The sequence below is a fragment of the Carassius carassius genome, chromosome 14 (assembly GCF_963082965.1).
Source record: "Carassius carassius chromosome 14, fCarCar2.1, whole genome shotgun sequence".
NCBI lineage: Eukaryota > Metazoa > Chordata > Actinopteri > Cypriniformes > Cyprinidae > Carassius > Carassius carassius.
In genome coordinates, this window is record NC_081768.1 from 24,484,194 (window position 1) to 24,506,026 (window position 21,833).

The following is a 21,833-nucleotide window of genomic DNA, read 5'->3' on the forward strand; positions in this document are numbered from 1 at the left end:
TATTATGTATATTATGTATACTAAGTAAATCATTATATAATTACACAGTTCATAAAGATAGTTTGCACTATTTTTTTCTGTTGCACTCTGAATATTTCTCACTCATTTTGTGTGTAGTTTGTGAATCATTTGCACTGCTTTTGCACTGTATTGTTGAAGAAAATTTGCGCAGTTGTTTTTACTATATGCTTCGTAGTTTGTGTTTATTGTTCATACTCAGATTGAAAATATATTTCTCAGAAGAAGAAAAAACTTGTTTTGTTTGGTTTGATTATCATATAACACTCTTTCAATTTTCTTTACTCATTAAAATGTTTTTGGACACATCTCTATTGTTAGTTAACGAAATAGGCCTGTTTTTCATTTAAAAGCATCGATAACAATATTGTAATAAATGGCTATAACTTGCTTGGGGAATGGTATATGTAAACAAAATTTTATTTGGAAGTGTAAAACACCCAGACACAACTTTCTAAAGAAAAATATCCAAACTTTTGGAGTTTCTGTTTGAGTACACAGTAAAAAACACCCAACTGGAAAATTGAGACTTTAAATTAGTTAAACTTAAACTGTAAGTTCTCCTGTTTATAACTATATATGGCACTTGATGCTGACTGCTAGAATAGGTCTGAAAAACAAAGAAGAGTGCAGGTACGTCAGGCGCCCCAAAAATGTTCTAGGTCTTTAAGGGTTAAATGAATACTTTTCCCCATGGTTTCACAGACAAGGCTTAAGCTAGTCCCAGGCTAAAATACATGTTTGAGCTGTCTCAACTGAAAATATATTGCTCTGACATATTTTAAATTATGTCAGTGTGATTGTTCTGTGTCAAGATGCACACCTGTAACATTTTCTTCTAAGGCATTTTTGTAAAAGTTGCATAAATACCTTAATTTTACTAAGGCCTAGTCCTGCTTCATAGGTCATAGATGTTTAAAAAAAAAACATAGAAATACTAAGTTCCTATAACTTCTCTGTCTTTGCACTGAGCAATTTACATACTTATACAAACCTGTTTGCATTTTCGCAAGACGGCAGCTCACTTCTTCTGAATATGCAAAACGTAAATTTATTATTCATTATTATTATTATTATTATTATTATTATTTGTTTGCATCTCTGTGCCACATACCGTATTTTGATGGAGCTAAATTTAAAAAAAGATTTACTGTTTCTGTTGTCAGACAACAGGATGAATATGAAATAGTGACTGAAATGCAACCCATTAAGAGTAACCAGCTTTCCCTTCCAAGATGTTTATCTTCACAAAAATCCTGATTTATAATCATGCCTTCGTCTGATCAAATCAAATAGGCTACACATAAGACAAGACAATAGCTGTGTTGTGATTTCGGCTATACTTACATGTAAAGTTAGAGGAGCAACATATCTGTGTTTTAACTGAAAGTGCAACTCCTTTCGGCCGCTCGATGAACAGAGCAGACGCAGAGAGTGAAGTATTCACGCGCACTGGGAAAGAGAGACCTCGCGCTCGTGCTGCAGTCAGCTTCAGATGCATAATATTTTCATTTGCTACAAGCAGGATACACAAGAAGCACATTCAACTCGGACACGCAGACGGTTGTCGTGGTAATAAACACCATAAACAGCAACCTGTCCGCGCTTAATGTGCATCTTGTATATGAAAAGCAGTTTAGGGGCCCCTTGGCTTTTGGGGCCCCAAGGCAGTCGCCTACCTTTGCCTAATGGGGAAGTCTGCCCCTGCCCTAAACCTAAACAATAGTGCTAACCATGCCATTTTAGCTTGTCTTTGAGTCTTTTTTGAGTACATGTTTAACAGGACTCATTCATGAGCAATCAGAATCCAGAATGCAAGTTGGTTGCATTCATCCACTTTCAGTTGCTAGCATGTCTCTTATGTCTTATCTTAGCGATCCAGCTCAGCTGTCTCATTCTTTGGAGGAATCCGGAAGATTCCATTCAACTTGTCTTGCTGTTTGCGTGTCATCCACACCAGCGGGCATGTGTTCTCTATTAATCCGAGCGCTGGTGTGTATGTGTTTTTTGGAGGGCCGGGCAATATTATCATTCCGAGGAGAGCGCAGGCCCAGATGGCATCTCAGTTTGAGAGCGCGCCCTCTTTCTCCCTCCTCGCTGCCATCTTCGCTCGTGATGCAGTCGCCTCTGACAGAGCCGCGTAATTACAAACACAGAAGGATGTCATCTACCCCAGCTCTCTCTGTCTTTCAGGATGTTCTCATCGCTCTGTCTTTTCATTCTCTCCTTTCTTTATGCTCTGGAAAGTGTGTCAGTAAAAGCCTGCTTTGCTCATGTCTGTGGCTGGGTCAGGTATAGCTTTTATTCTCAGTGTCTTCTTTGTAATATCACTTTCTTTCTGTGCTGTCATGCTACTCACTTTTTCTTTGCTGTTACATGATGCCCAGAGCCACCTCTACGACCACCTTCAACAATAGCCAATTACTCTTACTGCTGAGTGTGCGTCTTTGCCCCAGTGGAGTATCAGTGGTTTCCTTTTGTATTGGTGTCATTCGTTGCTCTAGAGACTTAATTGATGTCTAATTTAAGCTTCATTTAAAGTTGAAGTGCATGTGGAATTTCTAAAAAAAAAAAAATGATTGACAGGTAATAGCAGGTGTCTTGGCCACTTTTTTATATTTTTAAAATAAAAAGTTTAGTATTTAATTAATTAATTAATTAATATATTTTTAAACTTATTTAAGTTTGTGCATAATAAAAATATAAAGCTAGAAAATGAATAAAGAAAGACATTTAATGGCACTACTACTCCTTTTCTTTTAAAGGTGAAAAGTGTTAAAATGTTGAAATGTTAAAAATAATTTATTCTATATATAGAGAGAGACAAGAACAGGCAACGTTGGCTCAACCAGTAGCGTATGTTTGGGTTGTGTGTCTGCAGTGTTATATTAGAATTACTTTTAGACCATTCTATTTTGAATTAGCTTTTATTTTTAGATTTTCAGTATTCATTCCCATTTTTGTTTTTCATTTTTCAAGTTTTAGTAGCAATAGTAGAAGTACATATTTCTATTCAGCTTTAAATTATTATTATTTCAGTTTTATTTGAGTAATTCTACTTATTTTATTTCAGTTAGTTGCCAAAGTAATATTTATCATTTTCACTTACATTTTGTTTTTAATATAATACTTATATATTTTTCCCAGCATTATTTCAGTTTAATAAAAAAAAATGATTTGTAAACGTTTTAGTTTTACTTATTGATAACACTGATTACCTGGTTTCCTGACTAATAGATAGTGTTTAGAACCTGTTTCAAAACATACAGTACATATTTTATTTTACAAACTGTGCATAAATGACACACTTCACTTTTATGCTGACGTCTCCATTTGCTCTCAATTTAACTTGCCTTTAAGCTTATATTTGTGTGGATATGTTCCTCTTCTAATGTCTCTTCTGTTTCTCTCTCTTTCCATTCACCATGTGTCTCTCCATGCAGCGAGAGTCTGTGATGTTGTACTGCATCCATCTGTTCAGATGAAGGCCTTGCCACAGGCACTGCCACCTATAGCGCTTTGTGATGTCACCACGTGGCTATCATTTGAGCTGAAACTGTCATCTGGTCGGACCCTGTAATTTACCAGCTGTTTGATTTATATTAAGAAAGCCCGGGTGTCGGCGATCTGTCAGCGGTGATGTTGACGAGGCCAGCGGAGGCACACGGCTGCAGCTGCCGGTGTGAAATTCTCTGATTGAGCAGAGCTGTGATTACGATTGGAGATGGCTGCCGAGATAGACTTGAGCGGTTGTTGAGGGTCATTCGCTCTCGCCCTGGGCTAATAGCTTGCAATGGCGCTGAAAGGCGAATGTGATTGTGTGAGATCTGGAAGGCAGATTGTGTTGTACTGACAGAGAGGATGGATCGGGTGTATTGACTGGGCATCGCAGGGATGCATATGAGTGTCCTTTCCTTTCTAGACTCTGGAATCAAGAACTATTTTGCAGGTCTGCTGAAAAGACTCACAGGACTTGACATCATATGTTTTATATTAGTTTTGAATGCTACAAGGTTCCTTGGACTGCATAAGAACAACATTTAAATGGTTAAAAACCTTTGAAAATTACGGTTAGGTGTTTATTGATATGTTTGATTACTGATTACTGATTTGATTACATTCTTTTTCATGTAACAGTAAAAATAGTAATGTTGTGAAAAATGATTAAATTTGGAATCATTTTAATATGTTTTAAAATGTAAGTTTACCCTGAGATGGCAAAGCTGAATTTTCAGCATCCTTACTGCAGTCTTTAGTGTCACATGATCCTTCAGAAAAAATCTTATTCTGTTTTTTTATGACTATAAAGTTAGAAAAGAACAGTATTTAATTAAAATAGAACTATTGTGCAACATTCTAAATCTCTTTACTGCCACTTTTAGTCAATTTAAAGCATCCTTTATGAGTAAACGGATTAATTTCTTTAAATAAAACTATATATTCATTCATCCTGTAATACATGAAAATCAGAGGTGGGTATCCAAAAACTGTTCTCAAGTAAAATAAATAATTACTCAAGTTAAAGTAATAATCCTAATAGTTATTTGAGTAAAGTATTATATGGCAATATATAAAAGTATATGTAAAAGATAAAAATTTTCCCCATTCGAACTTTGCAAGTTAAAAGTACCCACCTTTAAATCTACTAAATTTTTCAAAACGATTATGTAACTTTGTTACTACCTACCTCTGATTAAAATATGAAGGATTTAGTAAGATCAGTCAGTGAACGATTTTGACTGATTTGCTCAAAAGAATCATTTGTTATGTAATCATTTACACTGGTTTACTAATATGATTTTGATTTAACTAAAAGAACCAGTTCATTTGTTCATAAATATGCCTATATTGGTCACCTTGTGTTATTGCATGCAGCCTACAAAGATCATTTAGCAGAAAGTGTTATTTATTATTTCACATATTTTCATCATTTTTCAATTCAGACAGACAGACATCTTTTTAAACATGTGGTTGTAAATTCAGCAGGCTAGGAAAAAAAATGCTGATTAAAACTTTTGGGTGAACTATTTCACCCACGTTGAACTGCAGGTAGTTTGCAGGTAAATAGCATCAAACCAGCACTAACTAGCATAAACTAGCCAAAGCAGCTTGAAAATCAATGCTGGTTTCAGCTGGTGTCTTCAGCAGTTTTCTGTAATTAAGTTCTGTGCATACTCTACATCTGTTCTGGAGGCAGGCAGAGGGGATCTATCACACCATGGGCTGATTGTGTAGGTCTGTGTTCGTAATGTGTGCCAGAATGTGTATCAGTATGTGCGCAGGTGGCTGTTGCGTGCTCAGTAGTGCAGAAAGTTCAGCCCTGGAGGCCGGCGCAGGAAAATGATTGAATTCTGAGGGCAAGAAAGCTGACAAATCACTAAAAAACCCTTTTAAAACGCTGTAATAACGCTGTCCATAAATCACCACTGACAGTTTAATCATCCTCGGATCTGGGGCCTGATCTGACCACCGGACAGCCCTCCCTAATCAGCCAACGAAGAAAACAGCCCTGAGCACATCATGCATTCTCCTCTGCTTATGCCTTCAGACGCTCTGAGTTTGGACGGGAGCATCTATAAACGTCTCCTCATGGTCCAACATGATCAGACGGTATAATTAAATCACTTAGCGTGCTCTTGCTGGCATTGGTAAATGAGTTTGACTGGTCTGAAACAAAATATTTTCCTATGTGCATTTCCAGGGTTTTTACAGCTGTTAGCGGAATGAGAAACTCAGCAGCCTTTGAAAGCTTGAGGAGAATGGAGCTTAATTCACAGTTGTTAGAGCCAGCGGAGGATGTGCGTTTACTGCTCCAGTGCGGAAGAGGCTAATCCTCGGCATCTCTGCTGGGATATATGGACTTAACGGCCTTGGGGTATATTTGTGATGCTAATGTGGGAATCTGGATGGGCTGGCTGGTGTTTATCATTATCAATACAAGATACTTGTTGCCAAGGCCAATTTTTCATTGAAATCACAATCAGAGCCTTGTCTACACGTACGGTATAGTGTGTATGCATGTGTGTGTGCGTCATTTAATTTGCGACACTCTCCAGTGTTATGAATAATGTGATACAATAGGACTAGTTGGATGACTGTATATACAATGCAACAATAGAAATGAGTCAACTGGTAGACATTCAGCAAAAGTCTGATAGCAAGCAGAAAACTGAAGTCCTCTCACTTCCAGTGTAGATGGCATTGTCGAATTCAATGAGAGCATTTTTTGTACTGCATTAATGCAGAATTCAAATGATGCTCGGTCACAGGTGTGTCTTTATCTATGATTATATAAAACACCTTCAAATGCCCATCAGTCAGATTTACAAAGTATTACTGTTTTGAAGCTTGTTTTAATGATATATAATGTGAAGCAGATGTTGCACTGAGCTTGATTTATTTATCCATTTGTTAGGAATAGACTTGTCTTTTGTTTGCATCAGTAATGTTGAAAAAAAGGGGGAAAAAAAGCAATCATCAAATGAAAATAAGTGTCTTTTTTTGTGTAAACAAAAAGTGTATTATTATTTTTCTATGTATCTAATTAATTTACTGATTAATTTTACTCAACGAACTAGTCTTGTTGCACTTTACAGTTTGGTTTGTTTGTTTGTTCTTTGGTAACACTTCAAAATATTGTTCAGTCATTAATTAATAAATTGCAGGAACAAATGAGTTACAATATTAACATTCGGTAGACTTATTCACCAATAACTAGGAATTTTCAATCAATACATTCCTAATTTGCTGATTATTAATAATTAGTAAGGTTGTTGTTACTGTTTAGGTATTTGGTAGGATTAGGGATATAGAATTAAATCATGTAGAAAAAGACATTAATATGTGCTTAATTACAACTAATAAATGGCTAATGTTTTAATAATATGCATGCTAATAAGCAACTAGTTAAGAGACCATAAAATAAAGTGTTACCTAACATTCTAGTTTCTGCTATTAACAAGAAATTATGATTAACATATTTTTTAAAGTATTGAGTCAAGTGTTACTACGTCCTTCTAAAGAAACTATTAACAGTATTCTGAAGTGAATCTCATGGTAACCCGTTAGTAATGACTCAAGTGTTACCAGATATTTATTAGTAATTATAATCCAAAACTGTACAAATAAACTTTAAAAGCTTACAATGCCTTCACTATAGAGTTATCACATTCCAAGTTATTAATAATCTGATCAAACTTGAGTCATTATTAGTGGGTTCCCATGATCTTCACTGTAGAATGAATTGGTAACACTTTTGAATAGGGAACAAATATTTACTATTAACTTAGAATTGTCCCCGAACAAATTTCTAATTTGCTGCGTATTAATAGTTAATAAGGTAGATGTTAAGTTTAGGTATGGGGAAGGTTTAAGGGATCTAAAATATTATGCAGATTAAGGCTTTATAATATTTGCTTTATAAGCAAATACTCTAGTAATATGCATTATTACAATAGTAATAATTGGTGCTTAAAATAAAGTGTTACCAATAAAGTATACACTATGTATTTTTTCACATTAACGATAAAACTGTATATAGTTACTTAAATAGGATGTATTAAAAAAAAAAGTACTGATTACTGTACTGAGTACTGAGCCACACAATCATAATTTCTTGTTAGTTACTAGTAGTTAGCAGAATGTTAATACTCATCTGTTCCTGTGTAGTTATTCATAAATGACAGAACAGGAATAAGTAGTTATCTGGAACAGAAATGAAAATCAATGATAACTCCCTAGTAATGACTAAAGTTATGCTTTTGAGATTTTTTGTACAGTTTTGTGTAGTAATTCATAATGAAGGATTTGGTAATACTTGAGTCATTACTAGTGGGTTAACACAATCTTTACTTCAGAATACAGTTCCATAGGCTAATAATTCCTTGAGAAGGATCCAGTAACACTTGAGTCATTAGTTAATATTTTTTTTATCAGTTTCTTGTTATTAAGAGAAATTACTAGAATTCTTTTTTTTTTTGTAATTATTCATGACAGAAAAGGTATTCTAAAGTTGCTGTTGTTTTTCATATCTTAGGCTTGTATTGTTTTGACTCATTTGGATGTATAGCATTGGATAAGTTTAAGATTAATTGCAGCATCTCTATACATTTCATCGCCTACAACAGAGTATGTCAGCAGTGTATTTTCACCTTTTTTTACTACTGTGTTTTATGGATGCAAGTTTCTATTTATGTACATAAATTGCTTTCCCTGCTAAGTTAATGGAAAGTAACTGGTCTGCTCATACTCCATTAATTACATCCATTTTCACAGATCCATGGCCATCCCTGCGCACACTTCCACATCAGCTCCAGTGTTTAGATGCTGTAGCCATCACTCTTTCCTCAGAGGAAACTCTCTCAATGCCACTGTCTTTCTTGGCAGTGGCCTTCGATGTCAATGCAAAAAGCTTAAATCACTTTTGATAACAACATTGCCATAAAGCCCGGAGTCTCTGCCTCACTTATAGCCATCAACAGGGCTTTTTTAAGCTGTGATTTATTGAGATGAGCACAGACCACCATTAAACAGACGTTTAACAGATAAATGTCTGTCCATGGCAGCCTCGGTCCACAGGCTATTATTATGGAAAAGTGTCTGAATATTTTCTAGATTGCTTAGACCACATTAAATCAAACTTGGAGTTTTGTGGCTTTCGGTTCACGTGTATTAGCTTTGAGGTCATGTAATATATTCTTAGCCTTCTGTATCATATTTGAGACGCAGCCATTAAATGATCAACATGATGGTAAATGGGTAAATGGGGTTTTAGTATAATTGTAAAAATTTTCACCTTCAGGTCAAGTTTCACATGTCTTTTGCTTTTGCTTTGTACTGAATTTTAAAAAAAATCAATGTAAGAATACATTTACTGGAGTGAAGCAACTTATACTTGATTATCCATACATCACTTTTAAAAATCATATTAAAATGTGAGTATCAAATGCAATGCATTTTTGTTAATCATCATTATATTGCATTGAATTATGTTTTGCCCCACAATAAAAACTACACTAAACATTTAAATATCTATAAATAGTAAATATCTCATTGATTTAGATTAAAGATTTTCATGTTGTGGCCCTATAAATATCAGCAGCTGCACCACATTTCATATTTTTGCTCAGTTTGGACCTCTGAAGAAAATCAAGGTGTTTTTCCTCCTCAGTGACAGCTTCATATTCTCCTTCATCTTACTGTATGAGCCATAAAATGCCACATTTTATTTTTTAGATGTTCTCTGATATATTTTATCTAAAGATTCCATCAACTATTCCATAAAAATAAATTTGATTTTTCAGACTAATATTTCATATGCCAGGTTTTATAGGGTTAAAAGTTGGCAAAGCTAATGTTTTTGAAGACATATGCATGTACCGCTTCAAGAAAACACACCAAAAATATTCATGACTAATGTTCACAAACAAATAAAGCTTTCGGATTTAAAATAAAAACAATGACAGGAAACATTACGGGCTCTTAAAACTGCATGTTTTCTTAATGAGGACCCTAAAGCACATCTGCCGTGTCAAGTGCGTGTTTTTCTAATTGTTCACATTAGGTGTAATTACAATTTCAAGAAAGATTCCCCATGACCTCACAAGAAGTGTCAAATTTACACCATACTGCAATTGAGAAAGGACACAATGGTGTACATTCTGTGTGTCCTTGTTGTGAGTGTGCGGAGTGTGCGATATCATTGTAATTACATCTCTCCCTCAAACCGACCTCTTCAATTTGCCTCGGAGAATTGCACCAGAGGATTCTTCATCCAGTAATAGAATTACACAACAGTGGCAGCAGCTTGGGACTGGGATATTTAATGTCTTATATGAAATATTAACAGACTTGGTTGTTTTAATTGTCTTCCCCACCATATTAGAGCCCTCACTTCCTCTCTGACTCACTGGCTCTCTCTCTCTCTCTCGTTCCTCATTCTTGTGTTTTTCCTCAGAAATAATAAAGGACGGTTTCAGAAAAGGACAGTTATTACTTACTTTATTTAGTGAAGGAAGGATCACATGTAATAACAGTGATTACCTGTTCTTCGTCTTCCCTCGTTCTCCTCCAATGTGTATTTTTTTTCTTTTAAAATGCTTTCTTTCATTGTCGTTTAATGTGCAGAGATGACCTGCTTCGTATACAGCAGGTTGACGTCTGTGGTCCAAAATATCACCTGTCACCGGAGCTTCCTTTATTATTAATCAACAATAGCAGAAAGACTCTTCTGCTTCTGCGGCTCTATATGGTACATTGGAAAAAAGAGCAAAGCTGGTTGCTGTGGAGAGGCAGTTCTCACCAGCACCTCCTGGCAAAATGGATATATATGTCTCCTGAGGTTATTCAGAAGATAGTCATATCCTCTTAGAAAGATCTTTTGTGGTTTTACAGCTGTTCAAAGACAGAGAAGCTCTTTTAGCCCACGTCTTGTCTCTTTCTTTCTTCTCTGTTCTTGCAGAGGTGTTATTTGCTTGTCTTGTTGAAATGTACTAACTGTCCATCCTGAGCTGAGACTAATGCTGGCCAAACTGATGTCAGCCTGGAGTCTGGAGTCTCTTTATACTGTGGTTCTTATGTGGGTGGTGATCTAAAGCTAACATCTGATTTAAGGCTGCATGTTTTGGTCAAATATTGTGATTTGAAGTGTTTAAATCTTATGTATTGCTACTGCTTAAAAATTATAGTTAAAGCAGTAGCTCTCATGTTCAACGTGGTGTGTGAAAACAACAATGTAGCACGTGACTTATCTCCATATTAAGTCGTGTTCTGCTTATGCTCTGCTGCTCGTAGAAACAGTTAGCTATTCTTTGAAAGAGTTCTTACTTGAGTTCTTTTTAAAAGAACCAGTTATATTAAACGTTTTTATTAGTATAGTAATATTTTCATGTCATTATTATAATGGTATACAAAACAAACAAACAAAATAAATAAATAAATAAATAGTTTGAAAGTTGGGTTTTTGGATTTTTAGCAAAAGCATATTAAATGGATCAAAACTGACAGTAAAGATTTCTGTTGTTGCTAAAAAAGAGAGAAAAAGTATAAGTATTTGCATATATAACCAAATTCTTTGAAACTTTCTGTTAATCAAAGAGCCCTGAAGGAAACATTGAAAAAATAATAATAATTTGAATGCAATATTAGAAATATTTCTGAAGGATCATGTGACATTGAAGACTGGAGTAATGATGCTGAAAATTCAGCTTTACATCACAGAAATAAATTGCAACTTGAACTATACATAAAATATACAAATAATGCAATAAATATTAAATAAATATATAAATAAGTCATATAAGTTGTTACTGTGTTACTTGTTTACTGTGTTTCATTAGTTTAGTTTTATACTGTTACATTTGCAACAGCTGCCAAAAACATTTGTGATGTGAAAATACTGTGAGCCTGAAGTGTTCATTATTCACCATGCAATTTGTAAAAAACAAAACTCTGCGTCTGGTTCACAATAAAACCTAATTTGGTCACTTTCTGTGATTCTCCATGGCATATTTGAAGATATTATTAATGAATGAATTAGGGGTCGTATGAGCGCGCATACATTGGAAATAACGAACTTGAGCGCGCAAAAGACGCGATATGTGAACGGACCCAAGAACTGCGGTCTTCTACAGTACTTCAAATATGCAGTGGAGAATCACAGAAAGTGACCGAATTCAAGAACATTGTTGCGGCATCTCTCAAGCAACGAATAAACACCACTAACTTGGAGAATGCAGTGAAAACTCCTCTTCTCGCGTCTGCCCAAGACCCTCGGCACAAACATCTCAGGTTTCTCGATGAAAACATGAGAGAAGTAAGAAAAAAAAACTTTTTGAACATTATCAGAACATTTTCCTTGATGCGAGTGGTGCGGATGCAGCCGCCGCCACCAACGATGAAGAGGATGCAATGCCCACTCGTCGGAAAAGGCTGAGCCAGTTCTTCAGCGATGATTACAGAGAGTCCAGCCCAGACGAGTGGGAACAGTTCTTGCTGGAGCCATGTATTCCACCAGATGAGGATCCCATTCAGTGGTGAAACGAAAACACGAAGCGCTTCACAAAACTTATTCGCTTAGCACACCGTTATTTGTGAGTCCCGCCAATGTCTGTGCCGTCAGAGCGCGTTTTCTCCGCAGCCGGCCTTATTGTTAACAGACTAAGGAGCCGACTTTCCCCCGATCATGTTTACATGCCCTTATTTCTTAACAAGAACATGTAAAACAATAGAAAAAAAAGCAAAAAAGATTTGCTGACAGTTTAAAAGTTTCAGGGTTAAGTGTAGGCTGCGTTCTACAATAGCCTAATTGCTGCAGGCTGCTTTACGTTTTTTCTTTGTTCACTTTTTTTTTCTTTGTTCACATTTTTTTTTTTTTTTGCTTTTAATCTGTACTTTTGTTTGTTTGCACGCATTGTTAAAGGTTTTCAGCTACAAAACACGATGTGTAATGTTCAAGCTTATTGTAAGCTTGTTCAAAATGACGGAAACAATAAATGTTGCTGAAAAATAACGTCTGTCTCATTTAACTTAATTTAAATAAACGAATATTTGAATATTCGTTTTTTGTGAGCTCATATATTCGAATGTGATATTTGCGGAAAACGCCCATCCCTAGTTAATAATCGTAGTCTCAATCATGTACCTGTGCAGCCCTAAATTGTTTGATTATCATATTGTCAAACAACAAAACGTTAATCTAGCTTCATGCTCTACTCTATTAAACCACGTTGTGTGACTATAGATGCCGGAACATACTGAATGGTTCATTAGTTTTAAGAGCAGTGTTTAAGGAGTGTTTGCACTCTTCTACTGCCATATTAAAGCACATATAATCCATTGGTGAAGGAAATGTAACATATATCCTGTCACTATATCTGTAATCCTGTTCTTGCCCAGTCTGCATCCTGGTTGATTTAGTTAACTAATGATGCTTGTGTTTCTCTTTATTTCAGAGATCAGCAGGGTACGAAAGGACATGTACAACGACACGTTAAACGGCAGCACAGAGAAGAGAAGCTCCGAGCTCCCGGACGCCGTCGGCCCCATCGTTCAGCTCCAAGAGAAACTCTATGTGCCTGTTAAAGAATATCCTGACGTGAGTCTCAAACCTAAAACCCATTCACTCTGCAAATACACTTAGAGCTCCATCACAGTGTTTTAAATCATTTATGCCATTTTTGCGAGTACACGTGGGTTTGTTTGTTTCATTAAATTAAAAATCCAATGACAAATGATTAAAAATGCATCCCGAGAACCTTTCAGTCACATGATCTAGGCTCGGGCAGCAGTTGAAGGTCAGTTAAAAAGGATTTCAATAAATGCCTGCATACACACACAGGCTTTTACTGAAGCTCTGTGAGTGAATGGAATAGTGAATAACTGTGTGCAGCTGCTCAGTATGGCCCTTATTTAATTATAGAGACATACAAGTCAATGTAATCTAGTTTTCCTTGCATTAGAACATGGGCCCACGTCCAGTATATTGATTTCATTTAGACGTACTGAAGGAGTGAGGTTGCACAAAGTGTTTGAGTCCATTTTATGAGTCCATTTAATTTATTGTGTTATTAAGCTGATGGTTTGTGGTCGACTGAGGAGTATAAATTTGCTGTGTGTCTGAGCAAGTGTCACCATCAAGATTACATTTTTCATTTAAAACGTAATTTATTATTATGGGATAGTTCAAATTCAGTCATTTGCTCACCCTCATGTCGCTCCGAACTTGTATGACTTTTCCTTGTCCTGTTAAAAAATATATTTCATGACAAAGAAGTGTGATTAATAGTACTGAATGCATTTGTAGTGTATTAAAATCTTATAAGAATACATTTAAAAACTTTACTTGCAGATAATATAGAATTAATGAAATAAAAGACCACTTAAAGAGAGTTTCCTAACACACTAACATAAGGTAAAAATTAAAGTTTTATTTTAAAGTACATTTAATTATTATATACCTAATACATTAGGTGAATTTTATCAATCTTTTGTTGTGCTTTAAGAAGTGCACTTATTTTCATGTCTCATTTTCACATTACCAACATGCTAAAGCACATAAGCAAAGTACCTGATTATAATTTTAACTGTAGTGTGTTATTCAATATTACATTTAAAGTTAAATATTTTAAACTGCAACTTCATCATTACAATTGTGTAATTACAAATGTATTTAAATATATGACATACAGGTTTTAATAGAATATCATATAATTGAATATAATACTGTATATAATATAGAATAGGGCTGTCACTTTTCGTTCGAAAATCGATTGCACAATCGATCAGACCAACCAAAAAAAAAAATTGAAAATGAAAGTAGGGAATCGATTTTAACTAAATTATGTACACTATTAATTTTAAAATAATTAAACAATTAAAAAATATATATGTAACAAAACTCACAAACAAGCAGAAAAAGAAAATAAAGAATTCCGAAAGTGCAGATAGGCGTTGGATCTGAACGTCTCTGGCTCATCATTACACATAGCCTTTTTGTACATTTCATTATGCCTGCCTAGTGCCACCTAGACTAAGTGTCGGTTACGTTCTATAAAAAACACACAAGTAGGGGTGCACCGATCACGATCGCCCGATCGTTAATGCGCATCTCGTCAGTTCTCTAATCAGCGGTAAATTCCATCAGGTGTGTGATTTCATATAGAGCAGCTGTTACTAAACAGAGCCGTTGTTAACTAGCTGCGCAAATCCACGTTCATCATCAGCGTTTATTTGCGCAGCTAGTCAGGTAACAACGGCTCTGTGTAGTAACAGCTGCTCTATGTGAACTTTTTTATAATACATTTTCTTTTAATTGCATTAAACATGCAATTAACCATCTGAAAAACTGCATTCAATTATTCTTTTAAAGTAAAATATTTTTATTTTTAAAAGTATGTCAAAGAGTACTTCTTTTTCCCAAGATGTGGCACAATATTATTAAAAAAACCACAGTTTACGTTACACAGAAGAGTAAAAATGAGTGAATAAAGACAAGAGTTTCATTTTAGGTGAATTATTCCGTTAAATCCAGCAGTGCCCTTGCATGTATTTTTCTGAAAGTTGTATCCTACCCCCATCGCTCTCTCTGATTCTCTGCACATCTCTAGTAACAGGGTGACATTGAATTCCCCCTCACTCTTCCAGTTTGTGTTGAGTCAGAGCCGCTCAACCGCATCACCAACAACTCGGTCGGTGGTTAACAAATCTTTCAAGCAATCGCCGTCAGATCCTGCTTGCCTAAGGCGCCCGGCCCTGGGGAACCGGTCGAGTTCTGAGCTGATTGATCCCAATTAACTTATTCCATCCCAGCTTGATTCCTGCACGGACAGCACTAATTGAGTCTCTCCAGCAGGGGTGTAAATACTATTTGGGACTAGAGCCCTTAATTTTGCTGACGTTTTCTGGTTTGTGGGGCTGTTTATGCGCCTTTAGGAGAGGGCTGCGATGTTAAACAACGCTGATGCAGTGGCACGCTTTTTGCTTTGACTAATTCTTGCATTGTTAACATGGATTGGTTGATCCATAAAATGCACACAATGAGAGCGAATAAGAGGATATTTGAAAGTCATCGAGGCTGCACCTCTGGCATGCTTGGCATTAATAATATTAATATTTAATTGTTTCTTGCGCATAATACTGGAACTTTATAAAAAGCTAATTTCATTTTATATTCAATTACAACTCCGGTTTTCAAGGGCATGATGCTTTCTGTCTGCAGTTGAAGCATTATGGGTAATTTAGCTCCTGCTCTTAAAAGTCTGAGAGTTAGCCAGCACTGCAGTAAAGGCTATCGTGAGTGTGTGTGTGTGTGTGTGTGGTTCTGGCCGCCCTTCCTGGTCTGAAGGACACCCAGGATCATTATTAGTGAGTTTGGGTTCATTAGGAGGTGGAGGATGAGCAATAAAAGAGATGTCCTTAAATAGCCCTCAGTGTCAATGGAGTCCTTCATATCCATAGAGACTGGATATTATAGTACCAAAAAAAAAAAAGATAAAATAGGCTATTTGAAATGATCTGAACAGGATTTTTGTTGTTGTTTGTTCATGTTTTGGTTGCTGTTACGTGATGTAGCGGTGTCTGACTAGGGGCGAGATGTGGGCTGATGACGTCATTGTTTCAGAAAATGTACAGATTCGCCATCTACACGAAAATGCAAGAATGTAAAACGCCAAAAAGCAAGACCTTCCGCCAATAGGTCTAGGAACTATTAAAAGGTTGCTCTGGTATGAAAGCAGCTATTGCAAAAAGATCATTTTGGAACTTTGATTTTTAAGAGTGGATTGGTCAGACAATCTAGATAGTCCTGCCTCCATACTCATGCCATTGGTTAAGTCAGTGTTGCTGTGTCAGGTTGGTTGTTTTGATAATAGTGTTAAAACTTTTCAGGTGAATCGACATATGAATGAGCTCTTTAAAATATTTCACCTTTACGCTTATTGTAGAGCGTCTCTGGGGAGCCAGTAATCTCTATATTTCCTCTGCTGAGGTCAGAACAGCCTGGATCTCTCTCAGCAGATGTCTGATATAGAGGGGAATCATGTTAATTGCTGGAGACCCCCTCTGGACAATCATTAACTTTAAACCATTAGTCATTAAATATCACAGCTTCTCTTCAAAAGATGTCAATTATCACCCTCAAAAGGTTACTGTGCGAGTGTGTGTATGTGTGCATGCAGGTAGAACTTGACGTTCATCTAGGCCTAACGGAAGCTAAATGAATGACTTTGTTAATTGTGAAGCCATTCTTACATTTTTGCATTGAATTCTCAATATATCCACAATGATTTTTCTGATCATTTAAAATTATGCAACATTGTGATTTATCTAATTAGGTTTTCTGAACCATGTACTCTAATGTCCAACTTGCACATTATGAAAACATTCAGAGGTTTTTCATTAGCAAAAATGACATCAGAGTAAGTTTGATTCTTTTTTTTTTTAATGATTTATTTCAAACTCTCCATATCAATGATTAAAGTTACAATTCTGATTAAATTAAAGTTTGATTTCTAACATTATTCTCTCAACGGACATTTGCATCGATAGTCTAGTGTTATAATTGATTTGCGTTTGGTGCACTGTGGAGTGGGTAAAACGGTTTTTAATGGCTGGCTAACATATACCCATTGACTCGCGCTAGCCTAGCATCGGCTATCTATCCAAATATAAGGACTGGATAATTAAAAAAAAAAAAAATGTCTCCACTGATGAATAAGAACCAGGCTGACCTAAAAATGAGGTCCGATGTCAAAAATCCCGAACCACCCCTTTAACAACATCAAAAAGCATGTGATCACCTTATTTACCCTCTTTGTGACATTTTTAAAATGCTAAAATATTTAGCAAAATATTTTACCATGTGCTGTTAACTTGAATAATTATTTTAGTTTTTAAATGTAAATGTTTTAAATCTCCTTAAATCTCCTGTTTGATGGTTGCTTTGATTGGGGAAGAAAAAAAAACACTTTAAAAGCAAATATATGAATATCTAGATATACTACTGTTAAAATGTTTGGGGTCATTATGTTTTTTGTTTTTCTTTACTAATACTGTTCATCAAGGAAATATTAAATTGATCAAAAGTAATAGTAAAGTAATATATATTGTTTAGATTATAACATTAAGATGTCTATTTTAAATAAATTCTGTTCTTCTGAACTATCTATTAAAGAAACCTGAAAAAGTCATGGTATCCAGAAAAATATTAACTGTTTTCAAACTTATTGATCAGAAATGATAATTGAACAGCAAATCAGCATATTAAAATGATTTTTGAAGGATCATGTGACACTGACGACGAGTAATGATGGTAAAATTTCAGCTTTGCATCAAAGGAATAAATTACATTTTAATTCCTTTAATTCCAAAGGAAAACAGTTATTTTCAATTTTAACAATATGGCACATTATCACTGTTTTTGCTGATCAAATAAATGACGCCTTGGGGAACATAAGAGACTTATTTCAAGCATATTCTTATTTGAATGGTAGTGAATAAATAAAGAAAAAAATAGAAATGCATTCATTTTAGCTTATTACCAAAAATGCAGCATGATTTACCCAGGAATCTGTTCTGCTCCCGTTTCATGAATGAGACCCAATGTGCGCACAAGCATCCACACCATCCACCCCAGCAGGCTTAAAAATCTCTAATTATCTCGTCGCGGGCGGTCGCTGATATTTCCAGGTCAGGGGCAGGATGACATGATAGATTTAGAGATGAGGTATAGTATGAAGGGAAGAGCATGAAAGAAAGACTGAAGAAGATAAGCAGCCTGGGACGTGCGGCGGTGATGAATGTGAGGCTATGATGAGGTCGGGGAATCGGGGCAGAGGAACAGTGGCCTGCCCTGCCTGATAAAAGAGAGTGAACGGCCCCACACACACTCGTCTCCCAGACAGGCACGCAGCAGCATAGAAATTAATTTGCTCCTTCAAACTCGTGCTGTGTCGCCTCTCTCCCAGCAGCACGCACCCGTTCCGATTTGCTGAACAATGTTATTAGGCTGGGAAAGACAGCCGTCCTAGAAGAGCGCTGCTGCTTGAGATGATTGTTGCCTTTCATTCGGAGGTACAAATCTACAGTTATTGTTGTGTGTGTGTGTGTGTGTGTGTGTGTGTGGGAGATAATGTCAGGGAAAAGACACTGGGCCGTAGAGGAAGAGCGCTATATAAATCCTCTGCTCAGGGTCTTGGTGGGGACAAAGCTTTTAAATGCTGAGCGTGGAGAGAACGAGAGAGTGAACCGCTGCTGTCATCTGTCATTTCTCCCAGTGTGTCCTTTTCTGGGTCAAGCTCGTCTACTGTCAGGATGAGCAACTATCAAAAGTTATTAATCATTATCCACATGAGCTCAAAGATTGATTCGCCTTTCTTTAGCAAGTGTGAACAGTGGATTACTTTTAATCAACTGGTGTTTTGTGGATTTTTTTGTGGATTTATGAAGTGAGTGCTCCTAATATTCTCATGTGTCAAGGAACCACAAGTGTAGAGAATCACAACCACTATATATATATATATATATGTGTGTGTTATAGTCTATATGTAGGTTTGAGTGCATTTATCAGAAATACAATGATAATACGAAACTTTATTGTAATTTAAAACTGTTTTTGTATTTTTTATGATTATATAGTGTAATATGTAATTTATTCCTATGATGCAAAACTGAATTTTCAGCATCATTACTACGGTCTTCAGTGTCACATGATCATTCAGAAATATTTTTTAATATGCTGATTTGGTGATTTCCTTTATTATAAATGTTGAAAACAGTTTATATATTTATATGATATTTTTGTTTAAAAAATTTTTTTGATAATAATAAATAATGATCTTAATTTTTTTGCATATTTTCTTAGGATTTTTGATAAATAGAAAGTTCATAAAAGCGTATTTAATTTAAAATAAAAATATTTTATGACATTCATTAATTAGTTGCATCCTCGCTGAATAAACATATGTGTATATTTTTCTAAAACTAAATGCCATTAAGTTTTTTATAATTATATAAAGTTAATGTTACGCTTTATATAATTGTGACTTGGTGTAAGTGTCCAGTATTTTTTTAAGTCATTAAATATGTACAAAACAGAAAATTGTTGACACATAGAGCTATAAAATTAATGTTAGTCTTTCAGGTCAGATAAAGAGGACTAATCTAATTTGAACTGTGTTGAAATCTAACTTATGAAATCTCTTTTAATTGCAGATCTGAGTGTAGTTTGGGACATTAGTTTCTCATCTGAAACTCTAGAGAGCACGTGTGAAATTACTGGGGTCGTTTTGTGGATTTGAGGGACTTTTCTTCATTTGCTGTTCATAAATCACTGTCTTGGAAAAACAACTGAGATGTTCAAGTGATGTCATTTGCGATTTTTTTCTTTCTTTCCTGGTTTGGCTAAAATCCCAAGATATTGTCTATGAATTTACTTTCATGGCAATTTTTGCTGTTTTTCCCCTCATATTTTGAAGTCTGTCTGCTTCTACGTGTCCTCTGGGTGTTTAACAATACATTATAGTCTCACTTTCCTCGACCAGCGCTGTGCCACTCTGAGATGCTGCTATTTTGGGAAGACTGTTGCGTTTAGACAGTGTGAGTGAGTTTTATGAGTGTTTTCTTGCAGCTGCGTGCTGCATGGGCAGCGTGTTCAGCACATGTGTGTGTTTGTGATCTGTGCTGTCAGGCAGGAGATCTGGCCGCCTGCCCTTCCTCTCTCCAGGTCTCATTGTTTTAATTACATGGGTCTGATGGGATGGGCCCATAACTCAGAACTGAATTAGGGCTTAATGAAAGCAAAACTACTGGAAGTTAAGTGGGGTATTGGCTGCTGTACCTGCAGCAGCTGGTGTTGGTTAATACGACTTCATCTCCGTGTGAATGTGTGTGACTGATCTTACTTTGCAGTTTTGTAGTTTTGTGAATTACAGAAGTAAAATGTTTTAATGATTATGGGGTTTTAATACATGGTTCGAAAACCTAGAAACATCAAGTAATTTTGAGGTTATCTGAGATTTGGAAATGAATAAAGTCTTAAGAATTATGAAAGAGTCTTGATTCTGATCCTTAAAATTCACTTTAATTGGTCAAACTTGAATAGTAAATATAATTTTTTTCTATTTAAACTATTGTTCAAAAGTTTGGATTTGGGAAGAGTTTTTTATTATTATTATTATTTGTTGTTGTTGTTGTTTTAAAGAAGTCTGTTATGCTCACCAAGGCTGCATTTAAAATGTAATTTATTAGTGTGATGCAAAGCTGAATTTTCAGCAGCATTACTCCAGTCTTCAGAGTCAAATGATCCTTCAAAAATCATTCTAATATGATGATTTGCTACTTATTAATTATTTGATCTTATTATCATTATTTTTGTGGAAACTGTGGTACATTTTTCAGGATTCTTTGATAAATAGAAAGATCAAAAGAACAGCAATTATTCTAAATAGAATGTTTTTGTAACATTATAAACGTCTTTAGTGTCATTTATTGATTACTTGAATGTGTCCAGAAGTATGAATTAAACATTTGAATTATAAACTTAATATGCACAATGTTTAACTGGTTAGTCGGGAAGTCGTGGCCTAATGGTTAGAGAGTCAGACTCCCAATCGAAAGGTTGTGAGTTTGAGTCCTGGGCCGGCAGGAATTGTGGGTGGGGGGAGTGCATGTACAGTTCTCTCTCCACCTTCAATACCACGACTTAGGTGCCCTTGAGCAAGGCATCGAACCCCCAACTGCTCCCCGGGCGCCGCAGCATAAATGGCTGCCCACTGCTCTGGGTGTGTGCTCACAGTGTGTGTGTGTGTGTTCACTGCTCTGTGTGTGCATTTCGGATGGGTTAAATGCAGAGCACAAATTCTGAGTATGGGTCACCATACTTGGCTGAATGTCACCTCACCTCACTTTCACTCACTTAAAAATCATTTTATTTGGAAAATAATTTGGACCTTTTGCACTGGTACTTCTCAATAAATAAATAAATACATAAAAAATTCCAGAATGCTTCATAAATAAATCTAATTATCGATTTTCTCGATTATATATATATACAGGTCCTTCTCAAAAAATTAGCATATTGTGATAAAGTTCATTATTTTCCATAATGTAATGATAAAAATTAAACTTTCATATATTTTAGATTCATTGCACACCAACTGAAATATTTCAGGTCTTTTATTGTTTTAATACTGATGATTTTGGCATACAGCTCATGAAAACCCAAAATTCCTATCTCAAAAAATTAGCATATCATGAAAAGATTCTCTAAACAAGCTATTAACCTAATCATCTGAATCAACTAATTAACTCTAAACACCTGC

At 35.5% G+C, this 21,833-nt stretch overlaps 1 protein-coding gene across 5 annotated transcripts in view; it reads left to right on the forward strand.

Annotated features, from left to right (window-relative positions):
- The window catches only part of LOC132157393 (KH domain-containing RNA-binding protein QKI-like), a 96,649-nt gene that overhangs the window by 16,177 nt on the left and 58,639 nt on the right, over positions 1–21,833 (forward strand). For all 5 annotated transcript variants that reach the window (XR_009437543.1, XM_059566732.1, XM_059566730.1 and 2 more), the window contains exon 2: positions 12,969–13,111. Coding sequence is in view for 4 of the 5 variants with exons in the window: in XM_059566732.1 (XP_059422715.1) it covers positions 12,969–13,111 (143 nt within the window). In the remaining variant the exon portion in view is untranslated. The remainder of the gene's footprint in view (positions 1–12,968; positions 13,112–21,833) is intronic.